Consider the following 17,843-nt stretch of genomic DNA (forward strand, 5'->3'; position numbering starts at 1 on the left):
AAGAGATAATCCTTTTTTGGATGTTTCATTCCAACAGTTTCATAATAATTAAGTTAATTAATTTTACCCTATGTAAACTTACACTACACGGTACATTTCCATTTCATGAATAAAGCTGTCATAGCGTCATTCAATGGCGTTGGAAATTAGCGGTAAGCTCAGCTAGGACTTTATTTTTAACCATTTTTCCAACCTTGCCCGAGGGTGTTGCCACAACTCCACCAACAAAGATCCTGTTGACTTGACTCATGATTATAGCTGAGGATGTCTCTGTTTTGTCCAGCCACACAGACGCACACACACACACACACACACACTCTAAAACCCACACACAGACTATGAAACACGCACACTCGGAGACACACACACACTCAAACATTCACAGACACACATATGCACATGTAAACACATGCTCGCAGAAAGACATACACACACACACACACACACACACACACGTCTTCAGATTGGGGTTTGGGGGCCGCATTAATACAACATTACGGCTGGCCCAGGCGTTATGAATAGGCAGCGATTCACAGCAGCTGCCTTCATTACGCAAACGTGATTAAAGTGTGGGGGCCCTTGGGCGTCGGCGGCCTAACGATCTCCGCTCTGCCTTTTGTTACCCACCAGTGCTCGGGGCCGGTGCTAAGCAGCCTTGCTGGACGCCCCCCGCCCCACACGCCCCTTGCTGCGCCCAGCCACCATTAACAAGGGCCCATCACTCAGGCCGCTGCCAGCCTCAGCACCCTGCTAGGGTGCCCCCCTCCTCTGTGGATGCCCGGGCCCGTTTGAGCTCCAGATGCTCAACCCCCCCCCACCCCCTCCACCCCCTCCCATTACGAGCTAACGCCAATGCTGCTGTAGCCGCCTGCTGCATCCACTCTGGTAGGGCAAAATGGCCTGAATGAATTCTGTGTATTTGTTCTTTAACATTGTTAACCAAATTATGTACATTCCCAATGCTTTTTCGCAGTTTAACTACCATATTTTATATTTTCTTCAACCTTCAACTGAATGAATGAATGAATCCTGAGTGCCCTGAATTCCCTCCCTTTTGACACCTGGAGATACACATGAATAGCACATGAGTAGGAATGTCTGAGAAGAACCTGCTGTTACCGGTTGTTTTAAAGGTTTGTAATCAGGAAAACAACGGATTGGTGGCTCAGTGCAAACGTACACTTGATTATCTGGAAGAAATCATCAGGTCCATTTACAAGTTGACTCAGTGGTGTTTTACAATGCCAGTGTCTCAGCACTCGGTGAATACAGTAAGAGGTAAAAAACAGAGCTGCTCAAACTGGATCTGGAGCTTCTGACGAGCACAGCGGGACCAGGTTATAGGCTGAACCTAGTCCCATAAAACAGACTCTAGATGAATTGCCCACAGTAGAACCCACTCCACCATGGAGTTCTGTTTTAGTGCAGAGTAGGACTACTGGATCCGGGATTAGGCTTAACCTTAAGAGTTTGTGCTTTACACATTGAATATTTTGATGTACAGACCTCAAGTCAAATGTAACACAAAGGAAGGTCATGTCAACGGGATAGTAGGATCATGTCTTACTAAGGAATGTTATGTTATTGTTGTAATACAAGTGGTTGTCTACTGGCTCACACATGCCCATACTCACCCCTCACCCCTAAATCAATCATTCATAACAATATGCATCAATGGCAAAGGGCAGCACAGAAGGCTATATCGGCTTACATCTGACCCGTGGATGATTTAGGACCCTTTTCTCAGCTCCAATTACATCAGGCCCAATTCTCTCCCCATCTTTTTAATCGGTGCAGTATCAGTCTCGATGGAAGTGGCCCTGAGTTCAGCAGGCACTATGACTTTTTCTGTAACACTTACTCCACTCCTACTCCTGTGCACTTTCCCTGGAGCACACACACACACACACACACACACACACACACACACACACGCCCCCCCGCACCCCCCCCCACACACACACACACACACATGCACACACACATGCCCACACACCATCCCATGCTGACCATTCCCTAAATTATTCAGGTGAAAATAAGTCCACATAAAAAATGCATTGACTTACAAGAGAACTGTTGGGCAGAACAAAGTGCACTTCTGAGTGGAGGCCTAGCGATGAAATAGATAGATAAGGTTTCGGTTAGTTTGTTTCTCTCAATCATTTGCCTTTCGTACCGCCGTTTGATTGAGTGTTGATCTGGAGTACAGGTGATATATGGGATTGGTACGCGTGTGCAAGTGCGCACACAAGCAAATAAGCGTGTTTTTTAACGCTATGCAATATTAATTTCTCGGCGGGACATAATGGTGTAGTGAACGGAGGGGCCTTCACATGCTGGCCTATTTACACATGCTAACATACAACATGACAAATATGGTGTGTGTGTGTGTGTGGGGCCAAGGTTCCGCCAGGTAGCTGTGACCATTCTTGTTTTGATCCACGCGGGTGTGGGGGCGTCGCCCCCTACAGCCACACCACCGTAAGACGTGGAGAATGAAGCCCCCTGGGTTCTGGGTGGTCGTTGTAAAGGCTGATCTACACCCACTCCCCATCTGGCGCTCCCCGCCAGGCAGACCCCCACAGACACAGCCCAGGCCTTCCCCGACCTAAGAGCACCCATCATTGAGCACCAGGTACATATTGATTGCAGTGTATGTATCGCTATATCATGCGTCGGAAACTGCTTCGGCACAGCTTTAGGCTGCTTATCTCGCTGGTGGTAACCCCACAGCAATAAATACGCCGCAAATACCGCAAATAGTTCACAACATGAACCGATAGTAGCATGTTTTCTACATGTAGAGAGTAGTGGTGGATTTCATGATTCGTTTGAATGAATCAGTTTGCGTCGGTCAGTTCACCAAGAAGAGCCATCACTGGTAGAGAGACGTTTTGCCACGTGTGAACCAAGGCGATTGAGGAGAGCGGGAACATCTGTCGATTAAGGAAGCAAGGGCGCCAGTGGAAGTAGAGAACCACTATTGGAACGCAGCCAAGGTGTACAGTACATCAACGATGAAGAAGAGAATACTGACGATGATGATGGTGGAGGTAGCCATGACGAGGGTCTCTGAGGGCCCTTCAGAGACCTGCGTCCCCCCCCCCCATGGCCCCCTCACCCAACTTCCAGAGCCAGTGCGCGGTGATGCTGCAGTCCATTACAGCTGCTTTAATGGGCTGGGCCAAGACCCTCTGACAAGGCCTGCGTCCGCGAGGAGGGGGAGAGGTCAAATTTTGAATAACATTAGAAGGAGAACCGGACCGCACAGTGTGTGTGTGTGTGTGTGTGTATGTGTGTGTGTGTGTGTGTGTGTGTGTGTGTGTGTGTGTGTGTGTGTGTTTTCAGCCAGAATGGCAGAGCATGTGAATTATGTTTCACTTTAAAAGATACGTTTTGTTTTTCACAATAATATTTGTTTTGCTTAGACTCTCTTTCCGAAACTGGCCCAAGTCGACCTGCCTGCATAACCTTGACCTGTGTACACAAAGACACGGCCAGAATAACAGAAAGATTCCATCTCAACAACACAAATAGTTCTAAATTACCAATATTTGTTCTTGAAAAGTGCAGACTGGTCACATTGCGTACGTTGTCCACCTTAGGTGCTACTGTTATCGCCATTGTTTCTCTTTGCTTTTGTTTTATGACATACCTGCTGGTGTTCTCATGCACAGTGTGAAGAATTCCTGCTCTTTAATCCAGTCTACCCCCCCCCCCCCCCCCACTCACACCCACTGCTTCCCATGGCTCCCCTGATGACGGACGTCTGTACTGCATCACAGACAGAGTCAAGTTAAAACCGCGGACGCTAGTTAAAACTGAGGCAGTGATCTCATATGTTGGTGTTTTAAGAACCGGAACACATGTGGAGGCGAGGATAGCGCTGGCCTTTATAATAACACAGTTACTTTTTTCCTGTGCAGTCAGCTGTTTTTCACCGCGTTGCTTCAAACAGATCAGCACTGCGGCGTCTTGCCTCGAGATAAATGCCTCCCTGCTTTTGAACCAAAAGGGCCCTGGGTGCTTGGGACGCTGCCTGAATAGAAAACACTGCCGTTCCAACCCTAACCCTAACCCTGCAGCGCCACATGTTTTACGGTTAGGGTAGTCTGCAAAGAAGAGTGATGGACATGAACTGTTTCCCATAGAGGCAGTCGATGAGAGCGCCTACCAGAAATAGCCTGCTGTAACAGTTGCTCTCTCACTACTACCTCTGCTAAGATTGTATCTGCATAAAACTCTATGATGGCGTGCGTGTGTTGGTGCATGTGTGTGAGAGAGAGAGAGAGAGCAGATATACGTGCTCCACATTTAATTGTATTCAAAGTAACTCCAGGAATACCTTAAACTAAGTACCCGTGCTTGTACCGGCCAGTGTCAAAACAGGCTTCTCCAAATCATTTAACCACACTCATTTGTGTAAAAATGAGTTCTGATTTCTTACTTTATATATTTATTTGTTTGTATTTTTACACTATGATTACACTATGATTATTTACGCTTGCACTTGCCTTTTTTGATTGTAGGTTTTATGTTTTTATTATTGCTATTATCATATCTTTTGTTAAGCACGGTGAGTTGCACTTGCATGTGTATGAAATGGGCTATATAAATAAACTTACCTTTACCTTACCTTTACCATACCTTAACCCACCTAGCGGCCATATTGCTTTGTTTCAGTTGGTCAATCTTCTAGAATCTCCACCCAAACATTTAGAATGCATTTCCGTTGAATTGTCATGGTTTCCCCGAAGATTTTAGAAGGTTTCCCCACCCAACTAACCAATATGGCCGCTAGGCAACTGCAGGCAACTGTCTGAACTTTGACCCTTGAGGTTTCCTCTGTGACCCATGCTACCCAACAATGCAGCCGCCATGTTGCAATACATGTCAATAATAAGCAGCATCTTCACCAAGATGCCTACAGATATCAGGTTTGAACACAGAACCTTTTGGCTGGGATTCAAACATTCGGCCATCATTATTATTTATCAAAGTTGTTATTATTTTACTTTTTATGGATCTGTCTCTTTCTTAATCTTTATTTGATGGATGTGCAGACTCATCAAGATCAACTGTTTCTGCCGACCCCTTTTGCAGTAACACTTATGGATTCACTCTCCTAGCGATGTGTTGACACCTTCTGCATGTGATGAATGCTGTAATGATGCCGTAGCAGCCACCTTCCATCCTTATTATACACTTCCAATTAGGTCCACCAGAGAGAGAGAGACAGACAGCCAGCCAGACAGACAGACAGACAGACAGACAGCCAGCCAGCCAGCCAGACAGACAGACAGACCTAGAATAGCATGGTGAAGAATTTGTCCTCCAGTTCTGGTTTTCATTTGATCCTGTATGGCTTGTTAATTTATAAATTTATTAATCTTTATTCATTTTATCCAATCAAGGCCATTGAGTGTTTAGAACTATTATGGAGCTTACTATTGAAGCCCACACTTTACTTTTTTAGTTAACATTGTTTCCAGAAGGCGCGTCTTCTTATTCAATTATTCTGGAGCGAATGCATGCATGTGATGCAGGCAGTGAAATCAACTCAAAGAGACCTCTATTATAGATTTATCCAGGAAAAGATAACGGTGTTTGCATATATCTTGGCTCTGTTTTCCCCTCCCCATAACCTATTTGGAATTATTTCTCAGAGTGAAATATGAATGACAGTGTTGAATCGCTAAGCATGACTCTGCAGAGAACTTTGAAAAAGATATTGCAATTTGGTGCGATGCGTAACGCTGGAGTGCCCCCTGTCGATCATATTCATCACTGCAACTCCGGTACTCAGCCGTACCGGAACGCATGATAAACCAAGCCTTGACTAAAGAGCTGATTCTTAGGGTTAATGCGATTAGAAAACATTATATTTTGCCTTTAAATATCGACGTATATGTTCTCTTTACAACGGAAATATGTGTCTGGTAGAATTGTTCGTAGTCCCTAGGGGCCTAATCCCCCCTCTCTTATTCCGCCTTATTCCATTGTGCGTCTCTCACTCTTGCAGAGTCTTGTCACCGGCTACACAATTACCTGCAATTACCCCACTTCCACCTCCACCAATTACTGCTCTTATTGATTCCAGCCCCCAGGCATGTAGACGCTCTATCTGCACCAAACCACAGCCTCTCTGCAAGGGGACGCGCCTAGGAGGAGGAGGAAGAGGAGGAGGAGGGATGACGGCAAATTAATGACCCATTGGATGGAGAGAGGGAGGGAGAGAAGGGGAGAGGGAGAGGGAGAGGTGAAGAGAGAGGGAGAGAGAAGGGAGGAGAAATTGGGAGAGAGAAAGGGGAAGAGTTGGAGAGAGGAGGGCGATAGTGGGGAGGGGAAGAAGGAAAGAGGGGGGGAGAGAGAACCAAGGACAACCCCACACAATCTCATTATTCTCCTATTTGCCTATGCAAATGCCGTAGCCTGTAAATGTATTAAAAAATAAACCCTTGGAATTGCAGCCACGAACATTTATGGACCAGTATATTTTGCAATCATACGTCAAATCTGTCATGTAGAGCTTTTATCGATCACAAAAGATTATAACTGCTGGCATTCTTCAGATGGTAAAGTCAAGGTCAGCTTGGCGGTATTAAAGCTGTAAAATGCAGAGTCATGCTCTGTTGACTGGCCTGTCATGGGCACGGGAATGATACTCGCTGACATTTTAGTGAGACACAAACATAAGCCCCTGTCACCACACACTACCATTACACATCCATTATCCTGAATACACGCCACCTGCCCGCTTCTGCTATAGCCATCCCCAGAGGCTGAGGACAAGTTGAACTCGTGATGCAAGACTGCCACCTAGTGGCGACAGGAAAGAAATGTCAGACTTGTCGTTGATATTCTAATCGAGTGGTTTGTTAACCGACTGTTTAAGTGTGAATGTTAATTTTAGGTTCATGAATGACTTTGTTTGTCTATTTGTTAACAAATCGATCACAATTTTCATAGAAATAGTGACACACATAGTGTGTGTGTGTGTGTGTGTGTGTGTGTGTGTGTGTGTGTGTGTGTGTGAGAGAGAGAGAGAGAGTGAGGGTAAGTGATAGAAGAGTCTGAGACTGTGTTTGAGCAAGCTATGATGATGCCAACAATATATGCATTAAATTAACATACACAGCCACCCCATTGCTTAAATGACAGTACATTAGGCTCAAGGATTGAATTCCAAGTTAAAAAATATGAATCTTAGTTTACCATAGCAAGTTGAATGATCTGGTATTATTGTATGATAATAATCATGCACATAGGCCTATTCTTTATATTCGATTTAATTTTTTTGTGTTTTTTGTTTAATGTTTAATGTTATGTTCGTTGCTTTTGTAAAATGCTATTCATACACATACCTACGTTATAAACCAAGATTTCCATGTCTTCTGCGCTGAGCCACTCGGGCACTAACAGGGGTCCCAGCGAAAGGCACATTGGTATTTTTCTTGGCCCGATCCGTATCTTCAAGTGGGCGTGGCCTCAAAAATCAGTCCCTCGGCGGGAAGCGATATTTATTTTCGTAGGATAAGTCTGGGATTCTCGCCTCTGATTGGTTAGAATGGCTCTCCTCCGATTGGTTATGGTTAGGGTTAGGGTTTGGGTAAGGGTTAACCCTAACCATAACCCTGACCATAACTCTAACCCTAACCCTAACCATAAACTCCCGCCAACAGCTAGGAGTAATCGAAACACGATCTAAAGGAGAGCCTACTAACCAATCAGAGGCGAGAATCCCAGACTTATCCTATGAAGAAAATATCGCCGGCGGCACGCGGCTCGGTGCGTTTCCGGCTCGGTGTGTTTCCGGTTCGCTGTGTTTCCGGCTCGCTGTGTTTCCGGGCGGGCGGTTCTTTGTCCTCCATTACTCGGATTCCGCTCGTCGCTACAGCGCAGACCCGGACAGCGCAGCCGCTCTGAGGTGAGGCCCTACCGCGCAACCTCCACTCAGCCCGGCGCAGCCGCACCACCGACCGGCCGCGGCGGGCTGGGGGACGCGCATTGTTTAGATGTTGACAGCAGACGGACTTCAGTCTTTATTTACGTTTCGTCTCGACACTATTCAGCAGCAGGACGGAAGATAAAGCAGAATACTAGCGGGGGTCGCAGGCCGCTGGGCCTGTTTATTATGGGATGGCGCCAACGCTCTTCCGTTAAACGTTCTTACCGCCCGGCCCGGGGTCCGCGGCCCGGGGTCCGCGGCCCGGGGTCTGCGGACGCCGACGACCCGGCGCTCTGTTAAAGTGTTTAGCGGAGATGTGTGCGCTAGTAGCCAGCAGCTAGTTAGCCGAAAGTAGCCAGCTGCAGCCAGACTGAACGTAGCGCTAGCTTCAGGCTCATGGTACGGATCAGACCTGGTGCGACTCACTGTTTACAACCACTTCCACCGAGACCTTCTATTGGTCCTGCTGGGTTACGTGGTCCAGGTATTAAATGCATTCAGGACGTTGTGTTTGTAGTTCAAATCGGTAGCACGGAAATTTATAGTGGAGATGTCAGTGGCACTGAGCAGACTAAGAATGGGTATGTGACGCGCTGGGAGGACGGATGCTGGGATCTCACCAAGTGATCATGTGCTGAATAAGATATCCCAGTGTCTCTTAATCTACATTGTGATGGGAGTAAACGTTTGTTTGTTAGTGCTGAACGTCAAACAGTGGATACATCTGCCCCTTTCTCCCATTGACTAGATAACCAAGTTCCCATCACTTGCATGCATCTGTTACTCTTAGGTCATTCCATTTTAATAACATAGTACTGAGACATTCATAAAAAGTGTAAGTGTCTACTCAAACTGTGAAATACTATATTATGTATATATTATACTATATCATGGAGGTGCCAGAATCCACCTTTATTTCAATTTATATAGAGCTATTGAATTGTGTGGTGATGTAAATCAATTTGGTATATTATTATTTCACATTTGATGCTTGTATGGCCACATTTGAAATAAAAATGGCTGCCCTATTTTATTGCTTTGTTATTCATTGTGTAGGCCTATAGTCAACATCACTACATTTATCTCTAAATTAGGGTGTACAAAACATCTGAAATAGCATAGTATTAACCGTTAATGATTATTCTCTATATATTTTATTGACATCCAAGTTGGTTGCTACCAAGCAACTTTTTCAGTAGCTTAGTCCACTGTGTCATCAGTTAACGGAACTGGCCAGTTTGATTCGACACAACAAAATAGAGAGTAAGTTGTAAGTAAGGGATAACACACAAGGAGGCGGTCTTTCCATGATGGGGTGATACAGGAACTCGCCCAGAAGTGTTCTTGAGTCCCTCTGGTGGGATGCATTATCTCGTTTATAACATGGCTACTTAATGAAGAAATCATCAATAATCTGACAACAAAAAAATAGTGTATTTATATTGGAATAGTTGTATTACTTCCTCTCAGAAGAAAAGTATGTATGATGCTACTGTTCAAAATGGCGTACATAGCAGGGGTCTGTTATGCTGAAATAACCACTGAATGCGGCGAACAGAATGGGGTTTTCAACAGACGTGTAATAAATAACATTAGCCTTGCTTCTGTCTCTCGTAGTAATTCAGTGTACCGCACGGCAGACGACACCCCCCACACACGGGTAGACCAGGAGGCAGGTAATGGAGGAGCACAGCATTCACCAGACAGAGCACATGACCACCATCGAAGCGCACGGCGTTAGCCAACAGGTGCCGTCCTCCGCCCGCTCGCCACCAGTTACAGAAGGGTTTCTCTCACATGATGGCGACACATTCCCAGCCGCCGTCATGGGGCTTCTTCAGCATTCTAATAGAACAATTTAAAGATTCTAAAAGGGAGAACCAAGACAGCGGCTTGAACTTCTTTCATGGAACTTCAGATCATGTGATGGAAACCCTCCTGTTGACATAGCTTTATTGAATGTAATAGCAACTTGATTTAAAGTCACTTGTACATGGGAAGTTATATATGTTTATGTGAACCAAGTACTGATATGCATAAGGAATTTGGAAATAAATGTGTGCGTGTGTAATTTTCTGCTTACGACAGTAACCGTTGTTACTGTCCATTTTTTGCCTTCACATCTCGTTTATATATAGGGCTACAACGACGAGTCGAATGGTATAAGTCATTATCAAGGACCAATAACAAACAGTTGCAGTTCAATTCCAATAATTGGTTCATGCCTCATTTTAAAACAAATGTATTTCTGGCTACTTGTCATTTAAAGCAAGCACAGTCAATACATCACTGTGGACTTATCTTATGGTATCTTGTGATTGCATTTGCTATTAGCTGGGACATTTTGTAGACTAAACGAATGATTAATTGACCCTAACCCTAACTTTGATTATAAGTTAGTTGCAGCCCTTTTGATAAACGCTAACCAGAAACCCCTCTTGACACGCCTAACAACGCTCTCGCACAGGTGCACGTAACCACGTACACAGACGCCACCATGATGAGCGCAGACGAAGACTCCACCTCGTCCCCGGATGATGACCCGTATGATGACACGGACATCCTGAACTCTGCGGGCACCGATGAGATCACAGCACACCTGGCGGCCGCAGGTGAACTAAATGTCACGCCGAGATCGGCACAACTCACAAACCCAGCTCCGCCCACATGAGTGCAATGAGACATTGAGATTAAGAAACGGAACGGGGGGATTACGGAACGTCAAACTGATTTAGCTGAATTCTTCATCTGAAACGAACCGAATATATTCAATGTCTCTCAGTTTAATTAATCAATCAATTAAACATTAGGATATTATGTAAAACTCAACACAAGTGTGTTGTTGTTGTGTGGGACACACATTGCCATGGCCAGAGTGGAGATCTCAACGGCTTGATTCGTTATAGCAACATGCCGTGTGTTATGGTTGTCACTGATAGGCCATTGTGACCCAGTAGGCCTGGGCGATATGGCTGAAAGACATATCGCAATATAACTTCACATTGATCGATATCGATAACTATTGATAATTTTAATGACCTAAAAAGACTAGGAATTACCATGCTGGATATAAAGGTCCCATGGCATGAAAATTTCACTTTATGAGGTTTTCTAACATTAAGTTGAGTTCCCCTAGCCTCCCTATGGTCCCCCAGTAGCTAAAAATTGTGTTTGGTGTAAACTGAGAAGTAGCTATCTTGCTCTGTCTTTGAAAAAAGGATTGCTGAAACGCTTTGATTTGGCTTTTCATGGCCCCATACGATTTGGCGTCATATGGGGCCATGTTACCTCCCCTTTCTCTGCTTGGCCCGCCCTGAGAATTTGGCCCGCCAATGAGCTAGGACCGTGCGAGCACCGTGTGTGTGTGTGTGTGTGTGTGTGTGTGTGTGTGTGTGTGTGTGTGTGTGTGTGTGTGTGTGTGTGTGTGTGTGTGTGTGTGTGTGTGTGTGTGTGTGTGTGTGTGTGTGTGAATACACTGTAACGCAAGTGTTCTTTGTTATTTGGATAACCTTTCTGCTGTTGGTGTTATGGCGCATAACACGCAACACAATAACGCAAGCTTGCATAAAGCTCCCATTTGGTGAAAAGACTAGACTGCGTCGGGTTGGTTGAGAAGGAATTGGGAACCGTGACATGGAGGAGAAAAAGATTGTTGCCCAGGATTGTCCATCGAAGTCCCGCTGTAGCGGGCAGCGGGGCTGGGCGGGCAGCCCCGGGGGCGGCCAGTGTTCAGTGGGCAGCGGGGCTCCGACGGACTGCTGCCGTGGCAGCGGGGCCCCGATGGACCGCCGCCGCGGCAGCGGGGCCCCGACGGGCCGCGGTAGCGGGGCTGGGTGGGCTGCCCCGGGGGTGGCCAGCGTAGTGGGCAGCGGGGCTCCGACGGACAATCCTGGGCAACAATCCTTTTCTCCTCCATGTCGCGGTTCCAAATTCCTTCTCAACCAACCCGACGCAGACAATCGCGGGCAACAATCTCCTTCTCCTCCATTTCGCGGTTCAGTCTGTACTTAATATTGACATGGAAGTGGAAGAACCAGAGGCGACTGAAGGGGAATTTACACCGCAGGCGAGAGAGAGACGTGAACGTAACGTAGGCGTATCAATTCACACCGCCGCCGTTTATTTCACTATATTTTCAAGATTCATCAGATAACATCATAACCGAGACGCTTCAGAAACGCTTGAAAATAGAAGTGAAGCATAAGTTAAGCTTTGGTCGGCCGTGAGACGGGCGTAAAACGCTGCCGGTGTAAGTCAGTGCACTAGTTTGAATTAATTCTATCTCTAGCTGAAGTCGGACGTCTGACGGCCGACTAAAAAACGCATCTAAAACAAACGTCTGCGGTGTAAATTGGCCTTAAGAAACCGACGCAGTCGTTCATAATATCATCCGGAGGTGCAAACAGCTTTTGACCATGATAATATATATTATTTTATATAGATATCTAAATATAATATGATATTATTTAGATATAGAGCTCCAGGACTCCCACCGGAGCACTCTGAGTGTTCAGTGTTCCACTGTAAACACTAGCGCATGGTACCGTGGCCACAAGCTGCTCAGGGCCACACTCCCACCCTCCACCTTGACCCGCCTCTAAAAACGGCACGTTTGTGGAGAGCTCATTGTGGGACTGGCTCGTAGTGGCTGTAACTCTGCACCAAGGCTGAATTTCTTGAACGTTTTCAAGTACTGTATTAGGGGCCCACTAACCTAACACCCTAACACCTATATTAAAGCATCCATAAAATAGCATGCCATGGGACCTTTAAACACTTCTGTTTAACGTTTAATATGACCTTCCACTATTCTTCGTTGATAAATACTCCAATGTCGATACAACAATGAAAAATATTGTAAATAAGTATGGAACCGTGTTTGTGTAACAAACCCAGCTGCTAGATTCGGTGGTCCAGTCTCTTATCTATATAAATTGAACATGTTTTATATTGATATTGATCAAAAGTATATCACAATACGATAATTTATTGTTTTATTGCCCAGGCCTATGACCCAGTCAATACAGAGATACATTTTCCAATGGCAGGACGCGGCTTCAGTTTAATGTATGTCTGCCTGTGTTTGGTTAGGAATAGATCAGGAACTTGGCAGAGCTAGGTTGTGGATGTCCGTACTCACATATAGCATAGGAGCATTGAACATCACAGGCAGTGGCACCCTTGTACGCTTTAGCCCATGCAGAGGTGGGGGCACACGACATTCTGCAGAGACTTGTAGCCTGCAGACTGAATGTGGTTTCAGGAGAGAACTTGAGTTGGCTGACATCAACTACTTCCTAGTGATGGGTCGTTTGCAACCGAATCAGTTCAAAGGAACAAACCGACCTGATTCCACTTTGCAGTTCTCTCTCGTTCGTCTCGTATCCTTTGTTCTCCCAGACTCAACTCACACTCGCTGACTCGCTGTTCACTGTGTTACCAGAGTGGTGAAGAGGGACTGGCCTGGGCAACAACATCCCAATTCTGAACATGAAGTGCTCCTCGGCTGAAAGGAACCTAGTTGTAATGTTGTGTGTTGATTGATGACCGTTTGCACGATCGTTTGAGAATGAGGGGGGAGCTGAGTCTGTCTCAGCTGAGAACCGTGCATTCCATGATTCACCGCTACCGGAAACACGACTGAATTCTTCTTGGCAAACTGAATCAAGGAAAAGAATCATGAAATAGATCACTACTACTTACTAGTAGTCTGTCACAAAAAAATAATATTTGATAGTTTAATCATTAAGCAGAAAAGTCTGTCCAAAGTGACAATGAATTCATTCAAATACATATCGCTCAACGATGCCTACCTGTACACAATTGGGGATCGATCCCACAAACCTTTGACACCAGTTCTGCAAACTATCCTGGACCATTTGTTTTTCTATGTTTTAATTAAATTGTGTTTCATACTATACAGAAGCTACACGTGCATCATGTTAAAATACAATAATACAATAAGAAAATGTAATTCACAATCATCCAAGCAAAACCTTTCTAGGAAAAACTATTGGTTGAGATTGGTTGGGTTGGTTGAGATTGGTTGGGTTGGTTGAGATTGGTTGGGTTTTTTAGCGGCGGTCAGTTATCTTGGACCTGGTGCAGTGGAAGCTATTAACTATACTGAGAATTTGCAGTCATTTCACAACTATGTTAAATGGTAGTGTGGATAACAAACCAGCAGGGGTTGCCATTGAGCTGTTTTGCAACTCGGCCAGCCATGCCTTTCTTATGTCTCACTCACTATAATAGTCAGCCAACAATGTCTTATTACTCTAGTGCCTAGGTCAACTCAAACTACCACTATGGAGGCATATATGTAATAAAATTCAAATGGCAATGCAATTTGCAATTTGCAATTTGCAATTCAATAAGTCATTACATTATGCAATTGACAATTCATTATGCAATTTAATAATGTAATTTGTAAATATGTTATTCAAAGTGTATTTTAATATGCAAAGTGACAATGAAATCCTCAATAAAATTTGCAAAAGTTATAACAATAAAAATAGAATAACATTTTGTCAAATTTTTTGAGTTCCTTTATTCAAATTGAAAAGCTATAGCGTCCCCGTGATTGCAATGCACTTCGCCACGCTCCGTGTGTTGCAAAATTCAAATTACATTTCAATCCGCAAATCATTTTGCAAAAAGTTTAGCAAAACGTATCAGCCAATCGCGTCTGGGCGGGAACTACGTCACTTGCTCGTAATTTCCGGACCCTGCATCCCGCTGCTCCTCTAGAGCTGTAGCGACCTCCCGCAGCAGCTGCCAGACCGTCTTTTCCGCCATTTTCAGTTATAAACTCAGTCAAACCATAGACCTATTAAGAGTCAAATCTGGCACAATGCTAGGCATAGAAAATAAATTGCAATGTGCGTGGATGATCAGCTGGTCTGACGAGCAAGTGACGTAGTTCCCGCCCAGACGCGATTGGCTGATACGTTTTGCAAAACGATTTGCAAAGTGTTTTGCGGATTGAAATGTCATTTGAATTTTGCAACACACGGAGCGTGGCGAAGTGCATTGCAATCACGGGGACACTATAGCTTTTCAATTTGAATAAAGGAACTCAAAAAATTTTACAATGTTATTCTATTTTTGTTAGAACTTTTGCAAATTTTATTGAGGATTTCATTGTCACTTTGCATATTAAAATACACTTTCAATAATGTATTTACAAATGACATTATTAAATTGCATAATGAATTGTAAATTGCATAATGTAATGACTTATTGAATTGCAAATTGCATTTCCTTTTGAATTGCAAATTGCATTTCCATTTGAATTTTACTACATATATGCTTCCATATACCACAACATAACAGTGAACAGTTACAGAGGTAGACCACTGAAGTTTGACATGAATCAGCAGTAAGATATTAGCCTGGAAATCCAGACCCACATCTAGAAAGCTGTTTGGGTCTGGCAACGAGTAATGAAAATGGCCCACTCTCTCCTCCGATTGGTTATGGTTAGGGTACCCTAGGGTTAACCCTAACCGTTAGGGTCTGGCAACGAGTAATGAAAATGGCCCAACTCGAGGGGCGGCACCAAGCATGCATTTGAAAATATCACTGCACACAAATGGATAACACTATGAGCAATCAGAAGAATACAAGGGGTGACGTATCCAGACCAGTGGAGCTAACCAATAGATATGACTCTTGCCGTATCCGGTCGGTAAAACAGCAACGCTTTTGGCCCACCTATATCAGATACATGGATGTGATTGGTTAATGTTCTAGGCCAGGGGAATCGGGGAGTGAGCATATTGCTCGTTCCCAGAGTGACTCGCTGAGCAAATTCAAATTGTGCTCTCGCGCAAACTCTGGATTTCCAGGGTAGTAAGATATGGGAAAACACATAATATATTGCCATAATAAACATTTCTTCACCATGTAATGTTTCTAAAGTCACAGTTCTTTGTGGACGACAGAATTATTTCTAAACAAGAAACAGAAATGATTGGCGATAAATAATTTATTTTTAATAAGCAAACCCATTGAGTAATCAGAATAGATGCATACGCCCCTAATCAGGATGTCGTCTATGAACACACACTGTGAATTTAAACTCAAACCTCTGTACGTGTCTCTCTCCCAGGACCAGTTGGCATGGCTGCCGCCGCTGCCGTGGCAACGGGAAAGAAACGGAAGAGACCGCACATCTTTGAGTCCAACCCCTCAATCCGTAAGAGGCAGCAGACACGCCTGCTCAGGTCAGCACCACCACCTCCGTCACCTCCACCCTAAACATCAACACCACCATCACCTCCACCCTAAACACCAACACCACTGTCACCTCCACCCAAAACACCACCACCGTCACCTCCACCCAAAACACCATCACCACCGTCAGCACCACCACCAACGTCACCTCCACCCTAAACACCATCACCTCCACCTTAAACACCACCACCACCCTAAACACCACCGTCACCTCCACCCTAAACACCACCTCCACCACCCTAAACACCACCACCACCACCCTAAACACCAACACCAGCACCTCCACCATCACCTCCACCCTAAACACCACCACCGTCCTCTCAACCCTAAACACCAACACCACTACCGTCACCTCCACCCTAAACACCAACACCACCGTCACCTCCACCCTAAACACCACCACCCTAAACACCACGGTCACCTCCACCATAAACACCAACAACAAGCCATCGCTGCACAGAACTTTACTGGGCTTTGTGGTCACTAGTAGGGATGTCACGATACCAGAAATTTAGTAGTCGATACCAATACCAGTGAAATTCCACGATTCTCAATACCCAATTCGATACCACGGTAAAAAACAAAAACAATAAACAGAATGAAACAGTCCTGCGGCGCAGCATTCCAGACGCAAAGTACTTCCAGACACGACTCTTCCTATTATTTTTTTCGATGAGTCGAGGCGGAGCCAGCTGCAGTTGGCATCTTCCGTGTTCCTTTGGCATTTAACGGCAGACTACAACACTTGTAGCTGTATATGCTGCCCATGTCACGTCCGGAGGAATTGCATCCCCGGTACCTACGGTACTGTAGAAAAACGAGTACCGTCACGTTTTTAGAATTGTCGCATCGACTTGGTACCGAAGTATTGGTTCTCGTGACATCCCTAGTCACTAGTCACTATTTATTAATTTAGCAGATGTTTTGGTCCAGATGTTCATATTTGATGCATGTTATTAAGGAGCAGATAGGGGTGAGGCCATCTTATTCAAGGATGCTTAGATGTAGCCTGGGGTCATGGGGATCCAACCCCAGATCCTTTCAGCTAGGAGTCAAAAACATGAGCCATTAAACAACGTGCCTAATGCCACTTAATCGAGTGATGTGTGGGTTGTATAACTGTGTTTGTCTGAAGGAAGCTGAGGGCCACACTGGACGAGTACACAACCAGAGTTGGACAGCAGGCCATAGTTCTGTGCGTCTCCCCCTCCAAGCCCAACCCCGTGTTCAAGGTGTTTGGCGCCGCCCCTCTGGAGAACGTGGTGAGTGCAGGCACTGTTCCTAGAAACTCAACCCTCACGACACGACTGCTCAGGGCTTGATCAATAAATTGTAATAATGTCTGTACCGCAAGTTTTTATCTCTCCTAATGACTGAAGCGATTGACTCTATTTCCCCCATCTCTCTCTCCCCTTCCCTCCTCCCTCCCCCCAGGTGAGGAAATACAAGAGCATGATGCTGGAGGACCTGGAGAACGCCCTGGCGGAGCACGCCCCCGCAGGGGGAGACATGGCGTCCGAGCTGCCCCCCCTCACCATCGACGGCATCCCTGTGTCGGTGGACAAGATGACGCAGGTGAGACCGCCGGTCCAGAGGAGGGTATAGATATAGAGATATAGATATGTAGATATAGAGATAGATATACAGATATAGGTAT

At 45.2% G+C, this 17,843-nt stretch overlaps 1 protein-coding gene across 7 annotated transcripts in view; it reads left to right on the forward strand.

Moving 5' to 3' along the window:
- Positions 1-7,846: 7,846 nt before the first annotated feature.
- Positions 7,847-17,843, forward strand: part of nrf1 (nuclear respiratory factor 1) — a 30,615-nt gene continuing 20,618 nt past the window's right edge. For 6 of the 7 annotated variants that reach the window (XM_084482755.1, XM_084482757.1, XM_084482758.1 and 3 more), the window contains exons 1-6: positions 7,847-7,927; positions 9,566-9,696; positions 10,416-10,560; positions 16,062-16,176; positions 17,322-17,448; positions 17,621-17,761. In XM_084482755.1, coding sequence (XP_084338881.1) covers positions 9,628-9,696; positions 10,416-10,560; positions 16,062-16,176; positions 17,322-17,448; positions 17,621-17,761 — 597 coding nt within the window. In that variant the 5' untranslated portion in view covers positions 7,847-7,927; positions 9,566-9,627. Of the gene's footprint in view, positions 7,928-8,026; positions 8,433-9,565; positions 9,697-10,415; positions 10,561-16,061; positions 16,177-17,321; positions 17,449-17,620; positions 17,762-17,843 lie in introns of those variants that run through there. The other variant, XM_084482756.1, reaches the window with a different exon arrangement.

Source organism: Micromesistius poutassou, assembly GCF_964030765.1.
Source record: "Micromesistius poutassou genome assembly, chromosome: 18".
Lineage (NCBI taxonomy): Eukaryota > Metazoa > Chordata > Actinopteri > Gadiformes > Gadidae > Micromesistius > Micromesistius poutassou.